The sequence below is a fragment of the Mytilus galloprovincialis genome, chromosome 2, assembly GCF_965363235.1.
Source record: "Mytilus galloprovincialis chromosome 2, xbMytGall1.hap1.1, whole genome shotgun sequence".
NCBI lineage: Eukaryota > Metazoa > Mollusca > Bivalvia > Mytilida > Mytilidae > Mytilus > Mytilus galloprovincialis.
Window position 1 is genome coordinate 1013469 of NC_134839.1, and position 19053 is coordinate 1032521.

The 19053-nt window shown below is 33.9% G+C and overlaps 1 protein-coding gene across 1 annotated transcript; it reads right to left on the minus strand.

The window, feature by feature from the left end:
* Positions 1–7491: 7491 nt before the first annotated feature.
* Positions 7492–17327, minus strand: LOC143062644 (sialin-like). Its single transcript, XM_076234328.1, has 11 exons — positions 17203–17327; positions 16092–16294; positions 14062–14295; positions 13379–13466; positions 13145–13240; positions 11875–12005; positions 10412–10561; positions 9313–9445; positions 8941–9091; positions 8485–8575; positions 7492–7737 (listed from the first exon to the last, which is right to left on the minus strand). Exons 1-11 carry the CDS (start codon positions 17234–17236, stop codon positions 7522–7524), a joined length of 1527 nt encoding a protein of 508 aa, XP_076090443.1. The 5' UTR covers positions 17237–17327; the 3' UTR covers positions 7492–7521.
* Positions 17328–19053: the final 1726 nt, after the last annotated feature.

Consider the following 19053-nt stretch of genomic DNA (forward strand, 5'->3'; position numbering starts at 1 on the left):
TGACCGTATATTTCTATGCCATATACAGTCACTGACATGATATCACTTTTCCTCATGAATATTTAAATAGAAATTGTCGAGATTATAATTAATTATTCATACGACCTATTCAATCTGTTTTTGTTTTCAATGTATACAACGACTCAAACTTATTTCTTTTGCAATTTTTATAAAAAAAAAAAAAAAAAACATATTTCACTTGTTAATATTTATGCTTATTGTTGATACTTTAGTTCATTCTTAAACAAATTCGTTCACCATCGATTGCGAATTTCAACAGGTAAATGTACATTTCATCGTGTTGTATATTTCTCCGCCTGCATGATATGAGGCCTTTTAATAAAAGAGGGAAGTTTCCCAATATTTAAATCAGTCATTAAGGGATGACAATAATTTGACATTTGTGAAAACTACAATTTAAAAAGCTATCAATTTATTTATTTAAGTTACAGTATAAACACAATATTAGGTCAATGTCACAGTGGCGGATCCAGGGGGGGGGGGTTCCGGGGGTGCGCACCCCCCCTTTATTTTTGCCGATCAATGCATTTGTATCGGGACATATGTTTTGCACCCCCCTTTTGCCCTGGGTGCCCTGGGTTAGCACCCCCCCTTTCGAAAATTCCTGCATCCGCCCCTGATGTCAGAAAAAAAAACCTTTTGTGTACTCGGCGGAAAACTGGTGAAGAGCTCGGTAAAACCTCGCCCTTGCCCAGTTCACGGGTGTCATTCGGTTTAACGAGAGAAATTATCGTGAAAGAATATCTAAAGCTAGGTTCACACTGCCGATCAGATCAACTCGATCAAGCCCGATCAAAACAAATTACGTGATCGGGAGACTGGTCCGACTCAATCGACAAAGATGTTCGGGATAGTCTACCCTACTCTTCATCGATCTGACCATCTACCCGAGAGTTTTTGACATAACAATCGAGTAAGGACCGAGAAGCAAGTCACTCGAGAATTCGTCGAGTAGCGGTTGAATTGATCGGGAAAGGATCGTGTATCGGAATACAACAAAATTTCCGTTGTATTTATCGATCCTTTCCCGATCAATCTCGATCTCTACTCGACGAATTATCGATTTTTTCTCGAGTGACTTGCTTCTCGGTGTCAAAAACAACCGAGTAAGGACCGAGAAGCAAGTCACTCTTTGACATGTCAAAAACAATCGAGTAAGGACCGAGAAGCAAGTCACTCGAGAAAAAATCGATCAGATTGATCGGGTGACACTCGAGAAAAAATCGATAATTCGTCGAGTAGAGATCGAGATTGATCGGGAAAGGATCGTTTAGAGATCGAGATTGGTCGGAATACAACGTAAATTTTGTTGTATTCCGATACACGATCCTTTCCCGATCAATTAGACCGCTACTCGACGAATTCTCGATCTCTTTTCGAGTGACTTGCTTCTCGGTCCTTACTTGATTGTTTTTGACATGTCAAAAACTCTCGGGTAGATAGTCAGATGGATGACGAATAGGGTAAACTTAACCGAACATCCTTGTCGATTGAGTCAGACCAATCTCCCGATCACGTAATTTGTCTTGATCGGGCTTGATCGAGTTGATCTGATCGCCAGTGCGAACCTAGCTTAACGGCGGTCAAGTATTGAGAGACGATCGTGAAAGTTCTGGTAACGGATCGTGAAAGACATTTAATCAAGAAGACATATGAAAGGTCAATACATATTCTAATTTAATTAATTACACAGACAAAATATTTATAAAACTGTCTGTCAAAATGGTTCAACATTATGATCAGTATGTGAGAATATCCAGTTTTAAAAGTACATAGTTATTACAAAACAACACATGGCAGATTGCTTCTCGACATTTCAATGACATAAAAAATGTATACAAACATGATTTTTTCACAAATTGGACTAGAAAAACTACTTTAATACGAACAAGGGCATTCTATTTGAATTAATCAAATGGTTCTCATAGTTATTTTGTATAAACATAATCTAAAACTTGGTAAATAAAGAACTATTTACACAAAAAATGATTTTTCGGACCGTGAAAGATCACGTACCGCATTTTTGAAGATCGTGAAAGATCTGATGCTACGAAGTAGTTTAAATTATTCTTCAATTATATTATAATTAATATTTGTTATTGGTATTGAGAAAAGCTATATAGGTCAACATCCTCAATAGGTTTAAGCTTTTCAAAGTATTGATATTTTCAGAAAATGAAATGTAAAATAGTTGGATGATTGTAGGATGAAGCTTTTTATTGTCATGTGAAGTACTCACTTATCACGAGTTATAGGATACCCACATTTTGTATATTGGATCCTATAAACTACATTTCCGTCAGACAGGATTCACCTGACCCCGAATTTGCCTTATTTCATGGAAGAAGATTCATTTTTGTGGTCAAGTCCGTATCGCGGATTCGTTAAGCTTTAGGATAACTGTCTGTTGTTATGATTGTGAGGTGTACATTTTGACTTCTGCAAGGTTTCAAATAACATCGAACTCATTATCATGCATCATTCGGCAATGCTCGTTTTATGTTGTCTAGCCTTTTGGATATATACCTGTATGCTATAGCGCCATGGTATTTCGTGTATGGTGTACATGTCTGTTTGCATGTTTCATATATGACCATGATGACGTCAATTGTATTTGATATATTGAATGATAGTAAGATGTCTATGTCTGGCTGTCGGTCAGGGTTCATATACTTTTGACCTTATGTTTCGAATTAATTGGCCAAGCATAATTTTTACATTTGTCAGTTTCTAAGGCACTGTAAGGATCGGAACACATTTATTTGGTCTACGGGATATTTGTAGAGATCTGTATGTCATGATTCATCTGACCTTGCACTCTTTTAATGAACCATTGACAAGGCCACACCAATTTAATTCTTGTTCTACGGATTTTTGGACTCAAAAATTTGGGGCGAGCGAGCGATTTGAAAATTTTAATAAAAAAATATTTAATTTGAAAATTTTTGAGGCGAAGCTTGAAAAGTAAAGGCGAGCGATTATATTTTTTTTTGTAAACATAAAATAGTAGGTTTTGACAATAATAAAACTTGATTTATAACTTGTACTTTGACATTTTTTAATTTCTGAAGTATTGTTTCCCTGTTCACCAAGAAATAATTAAATCTGGTCTATGTATGTGTGACTGACAATGAAACAATTCTCCACCCAAGTCATAATCAGTTTGGGGGCAACCCCTTAATGTTATAAATATCCCTTTTACATGTTTTATGAGGGATCATATAAGTTATAATATATTTGTTTGTACAAAAGGGCTCATATTTTCTCAAAGAACTATATATCTATCTAGTATTAAATGGTCAAAACATGTCCAAGAATTTTGTAATATTCCTAGACTTTAACCATGTTAAATTAACACATTTACTTTAACAGTTTAATATTATTCAAAATAAGTGGACTCCTCTTGTTGTTTAAAATATGATGTATAAACTCTCCTCTTTTTGAGTACAAAATTTTAAGTTTTCAAAGTTTTTGCATAGAAGAACTATACAAATCCTTGGTATTTCTATTTTCTTTTCTACATCAGTAAAATGACCCCTTGTCTGAGGGAGGGTTGTTCTCAACCTCACCTGACAATAACAAACACAGGTCAAAGTACGGCCTTTTACACAGGGCTTTGATACAGACCAAACAGCAAGCTATAAAGGATCCCAAAATTATTAGCGTACACAATTCGAACAGGAAAACCAACGATCTAATTTATATATCCAAACGGGAAAATACCAATGAACAACATCAACAAACGATAACTGCTGAACGACTGGCGACAGGCCCCTGAATCAATCAGGACAGGTGCATAAACATGCAGCGGCTATAGATAGTTTTGTTTTACCAGCATACAATATAATTGCAGTTGAAGGCAAATCCTTCAGAAGTTTTTTGTACTTTATTCTAACAACGAACATTTTTGATAGGGAATATAAGTAAGGGGGAAAGAAACCAATGTTGATATCTTTTTATTATATTTACAAAAAAAAAAACGGTGCGGGAAATAGACATGATTACATTTCCGGATGCGGGAAGCGGGAATATAAAAAAAATAAAAAAATTCTGTTTTGAAAAAAATAGGTGCGGGCGGGTCCGTCGAACAAGGAATCAAATTGGTGTGGCCCAATCATAATTTTAAAAAAAGAAGATGTGGTATGATTGCCAAAGAGACAACTATCCATAAGACACCAAAACGACACTGACATTAACAACTATAGGTCACTTTATGGCCTTCAACAATGAGCAAAGCCCATACCGCATAGTCAGCTATAAAAGGACCTGATATGACAATGTAAAACAATTCAAACGAGAAAACTAACGGCCTTAATTATATAAAAAAATGAACGAAAAACAAATATGTAACACATAAACAAACGACAACCACTGAATTACAGGCTCCTGACATTGGACAGGCACATACATAAATAACGTGGCGGGGTTAGACATGTTAGCGGGATCCCAACCCTCCCCCTAACCTGAGACAGTGGTATAACAGTACAACATAAGAACGAACTATAAAAATCAATTGAAAAGGCTTAACTCATCAGATGGACAAAAATACATTAAGCGCATTAAGCGCATTTGACACTTTTAGTAAAACCCTTGATATTATAGACGTTCCAAAAATTAACTATCATAAGTAAAGCAGACGATTACAGCATTTGCGCTCTGGTATTCTATTATAATAGTCTGTAGTATATAGTTAAATCAATCCACATCTGCGTTGTATGTACAGAACTTAAGAAAGTACTGTTGCACAAAATATTCAACAAATTCAAGGTTTTCATACACATGCTGTTAAGAAAAGAGCATACCTTAATTTTACTGTACTATTAGATACACCAAAGATTAAATTTCAAATATATCATGATAAACTGAAATATGACCATTATAGGTACAAAAAGCGTGTTATTTGTAATTAATTTCATAGACATGCATTGCGCCTTTTGTTTTTTCATAAAGTACTGCATATTCAGTTTCTCTATCTTATTTCACAGTTATGCTGAGGAAGTTTAACCATTTTGACAGACATGTTTTTTTGTTCGGATTTGTCCGCGTTTTGAAAATTAAGCGATTTTTTCAAAGATTCTGACCTAGAATTTTCATTAAATGTCTTTCACGATCCGTTACCAAATCTTTCACGATCGTCTCTCAATACTTGACCGCCGTTAGATATTCTTTCACGACCATTTCTCTCGTTAAACCGAATGATACCCGTGCAGTTTCTCAGCCTCATACAAAAAAGTTTATATTTTCCTGACAAATTAAATTTAGCGACATTGACCTAATATTGTATAAACCTGTGCACTTTATTGTGAAAACGTGTGTCATCATGTATGTTACAATGCATGCCATTAATTTACTATAAAAAAATGACATATTACATATCATAGAGTTAGCCAATAAAAATTATTACGTTAAGAATGAAACATATATCTAATGTAATTATTTCAAGTTGAAATGAAGAATGATTGGAGATCGCTGTTAGCCAATCAAATTTACGTATAATAATGAACCGTGCACCTAATGAAATTATTGAGAAATCAAATATGTTCGAATGCCAATGCGATTGTTTGTCAGCCAAACAAAAGTACGCACTCCTTTGAAACATACCGTTATATTGTTTTATAAAAAAAAACATGTAGTTTTTTTGTGTGTGTCAGGATTGTATTAAGCATATGCAAATTATTGCCTCTTCTTAAATATAAAAGACAAAGAAGTTCTTTTAATGCTTGACAATTTGTCTCGGAAAATAAAAATACTAATTAGAAAACATATTATAAGTCTGTAAGTGACTTATTGTAAAGTCAATTGTCAGCCAAGAAGTCACACACGGGCCTTCTTTTTCCAGCGCTAGTTGTTGTTGTTTGTAAAATTTGTTAAGGTTTTGAGCCCGAGAGTTCAGATAATATGTGTTATAACAGTTTTCTGTAAAAGTTATATCAGGATATGCGCATTTTCGTACATGTAAATTTCTCGGAATTATACGAGAAATGGACTGCTTTAATAATCAATCATTGATACATAAAGCAACTATATTTCATTATGTAAATTTTAAAACATACTATGCGATATAAACTTTGCTCATCTTTGAAGGCCGTACGGTGAACTATAATTGTTAATTTCTGTGTTATTTTGTCTCTTGTGGATAGTTGTCTCACTGGCAATCATACCACATCTTCTTTTTTTTTTATAGTAACATTATTAAAATTACAAAATAGAATGAGAACAAATATCAAAATTGTCAACTTCCTTGTGCTCAGTCAGATATATATTGATAAGCATAAATGTATATCTTTTTAATTAAAATATATTGACAATTGGCGAATCTTGTAACAAGAAGACATATATATTTTCCAATTGATTACTATAAAAAAAGAAGATGTGGTATGATTGCCAATGAGACAACTATCCACAAAAGACCAAAATGACACAGACATTAACAACTAAAGGTCACCGTACGGCCTTCAACAATGAGCAAAGCCCATACCGCATAGTCAGCTATAAAAGGCCCCGATAAGACACTGTAAAACAATTCAAACGAGAAAACTAACGGCCTTATTTATGTAAAAAAAATGAACGAAAAACAAATATGTAAACATATAAACAAACGACAACCACTGAATTACAGGCTCCTGACTTGGGACAGGCACATACATAAATAATGTACGTTGCTTAGGAAATTCAAAAAACGTTTCGGAGAAATGCCTCATATATTCAAACTTTTGTTCTCTCGTGATATAGCGCGAACCAATTCCTGAACAAAAATTAAAGATATCTAACGCCTTTAATTCCTTTGCTATAAAATTGTATTGAAAGAAAGATAACTCTGTTTTTTTCTAGAATATGAATTACATAGTGTATAATTCTTATGCGAATTCTTTTAATGAGGGGGAGGACAGGGGGGTACCCTTCTCCCTTCTCCCACCCTCTTCTCCTTTCTCCTACCCCCGTTCTCCTCTCTCCCATTAGAATAAAACATCTCCTTTTGAGATATTTTTTCTTGAAATATTAAAAAAAAATTTAAAAGGAGAGATATTTAATTTTTTCTCCTTTCTCCCAGCCTTCCTCTCCTTTCTCCTACCCCTTTCTCCCTGTCTCCCTTACCCCTGTCCTCCCCCTCTTTAATGGCTTAAAGTCTAAATAGGAGTATAAACTAAAATTGTATATTTTATTGTCGATTTCGTGTTGTTCTGAATTGTTCGGCGCAGAATCAATGTCATAAATATTGATTATAGCATATGCTTATGCGTATGATTTTTTTTCTTCAAGTATCTACAATGATTAATTTAGTATAATTGCTAAACTATTATAATATAACAATTCGGGACAGGTTCTCAAATGACCTCTAAATAATCTTGAGATTGTAAAAATTCCATTGCATTTCGTTTTATTTTAATACTGATATCCATTTATCTCACTTTTGTAAAGATTTAAATAAATCTTACGTAAGTATTTAAAAAAAAAAAATAACTCGGCAAATTATCTTAATATGTTTATTCTAGTGAAACGTTAATAATCGTTCTTGTCTGCTGAACTCGAGATATTGATCCAGTTGCCATCTATTTTTTTGTAACTGTCAATGTTTTTGGTGGAAATTTCAATTGTTTGTTCATCTGTAGCCCATGGTTGGACACTACCAGAAGAAAGTAAGCCAAATATAAGTGCTCCAATAATATTACACCCTGCACATACATAGAACACGTTTCGCCATTCCTCTCGTGTGTCCTGAAATAAATAAATATTTTGTATACAATTGTCAAGACAGTAAACAGTTACTGTAATTAAATTCATATCGCCCGTTTATTTTTTTGGCGAAACATGTACAAATTAATAAATAGTTTATATCATGTCAGTGCAGAGGTACTGACGGAGGGCTTCGTGATTTTTGTCCTGTATGTGTTATCTCCCTTAGAATGATTTAGGTTCACACTGCCCATGTGAAACATGTTTTTGTGTACACAATTCGTATTGTTTTCATCTTTAAAATGGAAATAGGTCAATTGTTTTACATGTATTCAATATTATATTCAAATGTTAATAAATATATGGAAGTGTTTCCAGAAAAAACCGCAGTACCAATGTTCAAAATTGAAACCGTGTGAACACGGCCTTAGATACTCCAGTCACTGGGGATTTTAATTGCAGTTCGTCGTCCTAAAAGCACAATAAAAATTCAAGACTATAGCATAAGTTTAAAACGGATAAAGCAATTCAAGCAAATCTAGTACCAGATATATCACCAGTCTAAGCAGATCTATCACCAGGTTAAGAGGCTCTAAAACCACTCTAAGCGGTTCCAGCACCAGTCTTTTGCGGAGAAAAACATCCACCTTTCATTACTATAATTTCAAGACTGTAGCACCAGTTTAAGCGGGCAAGTATCAGTTTACGCAGATCCAGCACTAGTTTTAGCGGCTCTACGACTATAAGAATGAATTAACGGTATTTTATTTTAAGTTTTAGAGTACTTACATTTGGAGTAAGTTTTCCTACTGCTATAGGTGATAATATTCCTGGTATATTACCACACATGTTTGTAATTCCCATTACTATACCAGCATACCTTTACCGAAAAATCAAAAAGAAAAAACTGTCAGTTAAACTTTTGTTGATAAATGGTACATAAAAGCAATAAGATATTGTACATGGATAAATATCAGTATAAGACGAGATATTATTGGTATATGTGATGGTTGTTTTACGTCTATGGACAAATCAAATACATATTCCGGACGATATCATTTTTATGTTTGTTACTTCCGGGCCTTTTATAACGTATAAATATACGATATTTGTTTGACTCGTTGGTGAAGGTCGTACGACGCATATAGTTGTTAATTTCTACACTATTTGGTCTCTGGACAAGTGGTGTAAAAGTGTCTCATTTGCCAATCGTACCACGTCTTCTTATTTTCATATCTAACTTACTTTCCAGAAATATCAACAATGTTAACAGCATATCCTGCACGTGATAATCCCGAACATGCCATTGCTAGACAAATGCAAGCAACCGTCACATATCTTTGATCACATGTTGTAAATCCAGCCGCAACAATACAGCATGACGATCCGATGAAAGCTAAAATATATAGAGACATCAAAATAAGAATCTGTGGAACTTTGGATCACTAATCATAAGATTTTAATTTGGTGAAGTGTGACAAATTATCATGAAGGTTCTTTTTAGCTTCAGGTAAATGAGTTCAAAATTGAACACAACCCAAGTTATGACAATATCAAATATTCTGTTTTTATTTTCTAATTACATCAAGGAATATATAGGAAAATTGTTTTCCTTACCAGAGCATTGGTAAACTTTTCTTGTAGCTTTAGTAGAAAGAATTTTCCTGGCTCGTATCCAGTCTGCTGATTGTCCCGCAATAAGAGCAATTACAATGAAGCATAGGTTGGGTAATGCTGAAAACACACCATTCTTCAATACCAGAAATGAAAAAAATAAAGTTTTAACGCAATTAACAAAACAGAGACATCAGATTCTTATATAGGTGGGGCAAAATCGTAAGCCCAATAAAAGCTGATAACACCATAATAATAATAAAAAAAAAAAAAAAAAAAAAAAAAAAAAAAAAAAAAAAAACCAACAGGAGGGCTTACAACAATGACAACATCCCGTCATCTTTTCTTCGATTGTGATAGTACCAAAGAGCGATAGTTTACTGACATTATGTTGTATATGCAACGCAACAGATGCAAAATGTAAAGCAGGAACTGCTTTCTTTGCTGCAGCACCTCCGTTGTTATGAGGTTTTGGATGCCCAGTCTTTAGTATGTGATGTAAAAAAGAAGATGTGGTATGATTGCCAATGAGTCAACTCTCCACAAGAGACCAAAATGACACAGAAATTAACAACTATAGGTCACCGTACGCCTTCAACAATGATCAAAGCCCATACCGCATAGTCAGCTATAACAGCTATAAAACGAGAAAACTAACGGCCTTATTTATATATAAAAAAAAAATGAACGAAAAACAAATATGTAACACATACAAACAAACGACACTGACCACTGAATTGCAGGCTCCTGACTTGGGACAGGCACATACATACATAGTGTGGTGGGGTTAAACTTGTTAGCGGGATCCCAACTCTCCCCCTAACCTGGGACAGTGGTATAACAGTACAACATAAGAACGAACTATAAAAATAAGATGTTTAGTTATTGTTGTTCAAAACTATGTTGTTATCTGCTTTGTTTATAGCCTTGTCATCTTGTCATTTAATGGATATATAGTTGTTTCATTGGCAATCACAACAGTTGCTATATTTTGTTTGTTCGTGTTTTATGTTTGTTTACGTTTTGTACATTTTAAAATCTCAGGTCAAGTGTTCAACGCTATTTGCCAAAATCTATCTACAGTAAGTACTGAAAAACTTACACTTTTTATATTGAATTTAAGAACAGATTTCATGAAATCTGGTATGCTAGTCAGTATCGTGTAACCCATCCAAGCTCCGCATACCTCAGCGAACAGGCATGCGTACAACGGTAGAGATTTTGCCATGGCTAACCATGGAACATTTAATTTCTGGAAAATAAAAAATGAGGTTAATACCAATATATCATGATAAATCACATATCAAAACGCAAAAATATTAAGTAAAATGTACTTTGTGGTTGCTGTTCATCCAATCAATAATGACAATTAATACCTATAAAAATGAAATGTTTGAAACTATTGGAAAAAACTAACACGCAAACAAATGAAATTAAAACAAGCTTATATATATATATATATATATATATATATATATATATATATATATATATATATATATCAATAGTTTCAAACATTTCATTTTTATCGGTATTAATTGTCATTACTGATTGGATGAACAGCAACCACAAAACCCAGAATGTTGTATACCTCTTTCCGTGTCGATGTGGCATGCAGTATGTTGGTGAGACAGAGCAGCCATTCAACAAACGCATGAATGGTCATCGAAGTGACTACACTTGCAATCCCTACCTACCCGTAAGTCGTCATTTGAGATCACCTGGGAACAGACAAGCTGATCTCAAAAACCTTGCCATCACAATCATAGACCACAACGAGGGTTGGTCGAAGGTCGACAGAGTCGCTCGGGAAAGATTTTGGATAAGACAGTTACGGACAGTTTCCCCAGAGGGCATAAATGAAAAAACATAGAATGAGTCCCACATTTTCCTGTCTTCACTTATTTCCATTAACTCCGGCTTTACAGTTCGAAATTCTTTTTAAAATACCAGTTTAAATTACAGGGCTTCATTCATTCGGGATGGATGTATAAGTACGTAGCCACGTTCAATTATTTTACCTCATTAGATCAAACTTATTTTTCTAATCATTATTAGACTGCTATTCGTTTGGGAGGCTTAAATATGTAGTTTCTGTTGCAATTGCCCTACCGTTGTCAAATTTGAAATATTATTTAAAGTTGGATCGGTTAGGACATTTTTGATTTTTTTGTTTGAGGACTGCCCTCAATGCAGTTATAACATCTAAACTGTCACAACCTTTGGAAATTTAAAATTGTGCCAGTTCACATCGAAAATAACTATTTTCATTTGGAATATCTTTGTAATCTTTGCGCCGTGTTTGGAAATTTTAAAATTGTATCAGCGTCAGTGGTGTTCGCTAAAATTGTATAAATTTCGAGATTTAGAAAAAGTTTCTCAGTTTGAATATTTTTACATGATTCATTTGACATCGTGCTATTATTGAAAAAGGATATCAGTGATACATCTTATACGTAAAATGTTTGAAAAGGAAATGGAATCAATTTGAGAACGGATTTTTTATTACATTAATAAATAAGTTTAAAATGACAAATGAAACATGTTAACATTTCTATGAATTACCTTATTTTCAACATTAAACGGAATAGTTTTACATATGTAGTTCTTCTCTGCGTCCGTGATCCAGGGATGTTCTAAGGGCGTATCTCTTATTAGAATAAACCATAACAATACCCATAGCAACGTCACACCACCTGTGGAAAGACCTTCATATTAAAAACTTTAGAATCGTTTGATGAAGATGAAATTTAAGATGTAAAAATTACACGCAAATGCTTATAAATATTTTTCATTGTTATAATATTTGTTTATTAATGTTTCATTTTAAAGGTGTTTGTTAATGTTAGATTTCATCTCTAATGTGTATATTAGTTTTCTATTTAGAGCCAAACACTATACTCTATATATGTACGAAAATAAGGAGATTTGATATGATTGTCAACGAGACAACAATCCACCAAAGTTCATGGAAAAAGTGGATGTAAGCAATTATAAGCAACCGTTAAACCTTCAACAAAGAGAAAAACTCATACTGTGAGATCGGCTGTAAAAAGACATGAAAAATATGAGACAATTCAATTAAGAAACTAACGGCCTAATTTACAACAAAACATGCAGTTTACGTAAAATCATAATGACAGACATGAACCAACGACAACCACTAAACTACAGGCTTCTGGATTGGGACAGACACATACATAATGCGGCGGGGTAAAACATGTTTGTAAGCGATCAATATTCACCCTAACCTGGGATAGTTGTGTAACAGTACTACAAAAGAACACACTATAAAAATCAGTTGAAAAACGCTGAACTCATATGATGGATACAAATAGAAATACATCCAACAAAAACAGAAAGCGGACTATGTTGCTATTCGGTGTGAGCCAAAGCTCCGTGTCGAAGACCGTACTTTTACTTTTACAAATTGTGACTTGGATGGAGAGTTGGCTCATTGGCACTCATACCACATCTTCTTTTGTATATGAAATTTTTAAACGGATTATTTATGTGATAAAATAAATATATATGTATTTTTTGTGTCTGAAAACAAAATGATGTTAGTTATCTTATTTTATATTCATTGTGAAATCGATTGTAAATCTTTTTACAGTTTTATTTTAAAATATTTAAAAAATATCTAGATTGTCAAGTGATGACTCTGCCAATAGTTTTGTTGTTGTTGTTGTATATTGGTGCACAGTGATGTTGTTATATTGAGTATTTTAAGTTTAACAAAATGAGATTACAAATTATATCTACCATCATAACAAACTTAAAATTAAACAAATAGAAAATTAGAATATCGTACTTAATAATATAAATGGCAAACCTGTTATATAAAAAATTGAACCCCATCCATTGTCAAAACCATATTCACAGAGGTATCCAGAACTCGCAAGGGTTATCACACTACCTGATGGAGGACCTTAAAAAATCAAAATAGAAATTATTTATAATATCTTTATAGCTTTATTTCAAATGTATATATACAACTACTATATAAGGTTATAATTCTATGCACATTTAGGTAATAAAAAAGTGTCTGAAACTAGTAAGTACATACCTAAGTAATATAATGCCATTAGTTTAGTTCTTTCTAATGGTGGAGCCCATCGTCCCCACACAGAGCTCATTGCTGGGAAACACACACCCTTCAAAACAGAAAGCAATAAAATTACTGTCATGCTTGTGGAAAGTCTAATGACAAAATCTATATCCCCGCAATTATAGATAAATAAAACTTCTTAAATGTTTATTTACATGTTCTCCGACTGATTATAGGCTGACAAGCAAACGTTTTGTAAAATGAAAAAACTGAAAAATAAAAATAAAGATATTTGTGTTTTTTTTCAAATAATGAGATGATTGAACCCAGTTCTTATTACAACGTAGTATCCAGTGTGATGTAAAGAAGGAAAGCAAATTTTACGAGCTAAACTAGTTGTTGAATAACTCGAATAAAAAGTCGCGAACAGTGGCGGATCCAGAACTTTTCCTAAGGAGGGGGGGGGGGCGCTGACTGACCTAATGGGGGGACCGCTGACTGACCTAAAAGGGGGGGGGGGGCGCTCCAGTCATGCTTCAATGGAGTCATGCCCCCCCCCCTGGATCCGCCTATGTCGAATATTGCAAAAAATATTTCATTCTATAAGAATGCCAAGAAATTTCGAAAATCGCGAAAATAGATCGTCGCGAAGTACGCAATCCAAGTCTTAACGCGAATAAAGTTGGTTTAAGTATACTTACCGATGCAAGTCCATTGATAGCTCTGACAACGTAAACAAGTATGACGGATGTACGAGCACATATTGGAGTCAGAATTGTACAAATACCACCTATCAGTAAAGCTGCACCAATGATACGTCTCCCGCCAAATCTATCAGCAATCCATCCGCCGGGGATCTGTGTTATTATGTATCCGTAAAAGAAGGCGGATAGTATATTCGCCCGAGTGTCTTTATCCCAGTCAAATTCTGCATGCTGTTAGAATATGAATTATTGCATAAAAAATTAAAAATGTGAAATACCAGCTGGTTGGCGTCACTACGTGCAATTACTATATAGCGTGGACAGTAATAATTTGTATGCATTTAGAGGAAACATTTAAATACAATGAATACTACTGCTGGCACGCGATAGAGTCAAATCTTCTAACCACAACATAAACGGCTGATTTTTTTTTTTTACATTTCTATAAAATGTTCTGCCCACCACAATAGGTATTAATATTCAGTAAAAAGAAATACATTGTATATTGGAACCGTGGACAAAATGTTTATTTAAAACATATTTTTCCCCTCTGAATGCGTCAAGTTATTTCCCTTTGACTCTATAAGGCTTCCAATATTCTTTTAATGCACGCATACTGTTATAGTAGTCGATCATCCTGAATATGAATGAAATGTTTGCCACTGGAGGTAAAGCAACTAACAATCAATCAACTTGATGAGGCTTGCTTTTCTCTCTGTCTCTAAAGATTGTACGCATTTTGTTTATGCTTGTCTACACTGCACGAATATTGTGTATGAATGGAACATGCATATGCTTGGCGAAACGCGACAAGTGCTAAAGTATAAAATAGGAAGATGTAGTATGATTGCCAATGCGACAACTTACCACAAGTCATTACCAAATGACACAGTAATTAACAACTATCATAGATAACCGTTCGTCCTACAACAATAAGTAAAACCCATACCGTATAATAAGCTATATAAGGCTCCGAAAAAAAGACAAATGTAAAACGAGATAACTAAAGGCTGATTTATGTACAAAATAATGAACGAAAAATCAAATATGGTGAAAAAACCAACATACGACAATCACTTGAAAGCATGCTCCTAACTTGGGACAGGCAAATACAGAATGAGGCGGGGTAAAATTAGTTTGAAGGAGTGCCAACCCTACCATTAGACAGCTCTCAGAAGAAGAAAAAATAAAGGCTCTCAAGAGCATGTGTCGCTCACCTTGGGTTTTTGATATCATATAATAAAAGATAAAAATTATAACAGATACTTAAATAATGATTTAGGCCAAATTTGGTTTAATATTGAACGTCATTTTGTGGTTGTTTAAAAGAAGACATTTGTATGTATTTCTCATTAGGTCCTATGTTTAACTAAGTCCATCGCTGGCAGCCATCTTGGATGATGGATCAACTACAAAGTAACAACACTTGGTTAGCCCCTCAAAAGGAACATTCATGTTATGTTTTATTTCATTCCATTCAGTGGTTTTCTGAAAGAAGACATTCGTATGTATTTCCCATATGGTCCTATGTTAAACAAAGTCCCCCGCTGACCGTCATCTTGGATGATGGATCGGCTACAAAGTAACAACACTTGGCCAGCATCTCATAAGAAACATTTCTGCTATGTTTAGTTTCATTCCATTTAGTGGTTCTCTGTAACAACACTTGGTCAGTAACTCATAAGGAACACTCATGATAAGTCTGGTTTCATTCCATTCAGTGGTTCTCTAAAAGAAGACATGTGTATGTATTTCCCTTAGGATCCTATGTTAAACTAAGTCCACTGCTGGCGGCCTTCTTGGATGATGGGTCGGCTGCAAAGAAACAACACTTGATCAGCACCTCATAAGGAACATTCATGCCATGTTTGGATTCATTCCATTCAGCGGTTCTCTAGAAGTTCAAAATGTAAAAAGTTAACGACGACGACGGAAGACGGATGTCAAGTGATGAGAATAGCTCACTTGGCCGTTAATGCCAGGTTATCTAAAAACAAAACAAACTGTAAAATAATTAGTAAATGTACCTGATTGGTTACTTCGATACTTTCGGATGATCCTGGACATGTACCATTGACATGATCGTTTCCCATCGATCTGTTACTAGTTTTTACCATACAAACAATAGCCACCGATAAATCAAAACGGACAGCATATAAACAGAGAAACCCGAGGTATGCCACATATGCCAGAATCCATCGCTGGGAACAACAACAAGGTACGTTTGCATCTTAAAAAGAGAGAACATGGTACCAAACATGTCATGTCAAAGAGCTACTGTAAAAACAGTCTTGATATTAAATCATAAAATAAGGAGCTCGTAAACTATACTAGAAAAGGCTAGGTTTAACTTATGTTATCATTGGTAGTTACAAGTTACAAATAATACATGATGGTCTTGGAACTAGATTATGGGTACTGACATTGTTTATCGTCTTGATAACGTGTTATGATATTCTTTAATTTGTCTTTATGTATATTACTTTTACTGTTTAGTTTGTTTTGTGGTAATATATTCATTTGACGTGACTCTGTTCTAATGCATTCCATCATTGCGTTATTGATTTGTTCTATAATTATTTTTGTATTCTTGTCTTTCATTTCAGCTAATATGCTTTGTCTATATGCCTTTTTGTGTTTCTTTGTTACATACAACGTGGCTGCACTTATCCATCTCGTTATTGTGTTATTGTGCCATGGTAAATATTTGATTACGTTTAACTGGAATCCGCTTGTATTACGATACATTCAAACAAAGTGTAGTAGGCAGCCGAGAACCAGTTTAAGTTTACGTATGATACATATTTGTTTGTTTTTATTGTGATTAGATAATAATATAATGTTGAATTGATGAACTCCTATTTTTGACATTTTATCTATTATGTCTTCGTTTTGTTCACACATCGTTGTCAATATTATGGAATTATATGCGACTGCCATACAAGTGAGAGGTTTAGCTAGCTATAAAAACAGGTTTATTCCACATTTTCTACACAACAAAATGCATGCACCAAGTCAGGAATATGACAGTTGTTGTCCATTCGTCAATGTTGATGCTTTTGATTTTGCCATTTGATTAGGAACTTTCCGTTTTGAATTTTCCTTGAAATTTAGAACTATCAAATTATTCACACTCACCATCATCATCCTGTTCAGTTGCTTTTGCAGCCATTTTTATTTTAATCCAAAGCCAGTATTTATTATGATTTACTGATATGCAGTTAAACTTACATTAGGTTAATTTTGATGATTAGATTCCATCAATACTAGACACGTTATCATTCTGTATATGTATTACGTATGTAATACCTAAATCACTGTTGGTATATCAGGGAGATTAAAACAATGAAATCTACAACATATAGTAATCCTCAAAGATTAATAGGTCAACAAAATTGAACTGAAACAATTGTTTGACCTGTCTATTTTATGAATTCTATTCGTTGCTTTTTTTTTTATTATTGCAATTTGGATAAAAGATAGCTACTTGAGGTTGATGATAAAGCAGACTTTGTAATCCTTTTTGCAGTATAAAAAAGATACGGTTTCTAGCTATGTTAAAAAATGCAGAAGTATCCTTTCCAACAATGCCAGTGGTAAATTTGTGTCACTTCTTCAGAATAATGAGCAATTTCATGAGCACACAAGTGTCTTTCACCATATGTCAAACCCATGAAATTGCTCATTATTATGATGAGCGGCATTTTAATAAGTTTTCGACTAAAAAAGCCAATTTCAAGTATGATAAGAATTACCAAAACGTATTAAACAAAATAACAGCACAAACCAACCAATAACTACCAACTCCTACGTAAACAACAAGGCACAACACATGGTCGGGATACAATAACTTGGTACATACACATGCTATGGGTTTTGACGTTCGCACAAACTAGGATTACCATAAATCTGAATCATATTTAGGGAAGAAAAACACACAAAATGATAAAAAAAAAATGCTATTTGCTAAAATAATAACTGGAATAAGGAAATTTTATACGGAACATAATTGAGAAAGCAGGATGTGCTCGCTACTATAGGAAGTTATCGAAAGAAGCCACAGCTGTTGGGTGAATTCTAGTAGTATATACTGCTATCCAAAAAGAAGGGCAAAAGATCCCAGATGGACATTAATAAATCTAACATAAACTGACAACGACATCGCTAAAAGAAAAAAGACAAACGACAAACAATAGTACTAAAACACAACATAGAAAAATAAAGGCTAAGCAACTTGAACACCACCAATAACTAGTGGTGATCTCATGTGATCAGGATGGGTAAGTATATTCTGCTCCACATGTGGCTTTCGTCATGTAAGTACAAATCCGGTAACCAGTCTAATTCAGTAGGTCACATTCGTGAAAAGGGAATGAAGGGGAAAAAAATTTCAAGGCAAAAACTCCCAAAAACTGAGAGAATTATACACAAACTTCAAAGAGAGCGATACCCGGATTGTGTAGACAGGGCCTAGTAAGTATAAACTACTATGCATGGAAAACCTACCCAAAAAACACAGAAATAAAAAAAAAAAAGAAAATTTGAAATTATCTTGTGTTATAAATAAAAGTTTCAATCTTGCAATACAACTATGTCTAAAAGTCAACTGCATCATATGTTTGTATAAGCTTTATTACGCTGAAGTTTTTTTGGCATTCTTAATAAGTGTATCTTGCATCGTTAATAAGTTCGCTTTTATTAACAGAAGACACACCATCAATGTATCTGCGACTATTGTAAAATATGTCTTTTCAACATCTGTAGTATTTTTGCTTTTTAATTTTAAGAGAGCCTTGTGTCGTATTCTTTCCTTATAAATCATAAATGAATTATATGAACAGTCTGTTTTTTATATATTTTTGATATCAACTTTTTAATTTTGTATAAGAAGTGAACGTTCAGAACAACATTTTTGTTTTAATTAGGAAGTATTTGTTGTACAATAAAATCTACATCTACAACAAATATTTTCAATTAACTTTTCTAGTC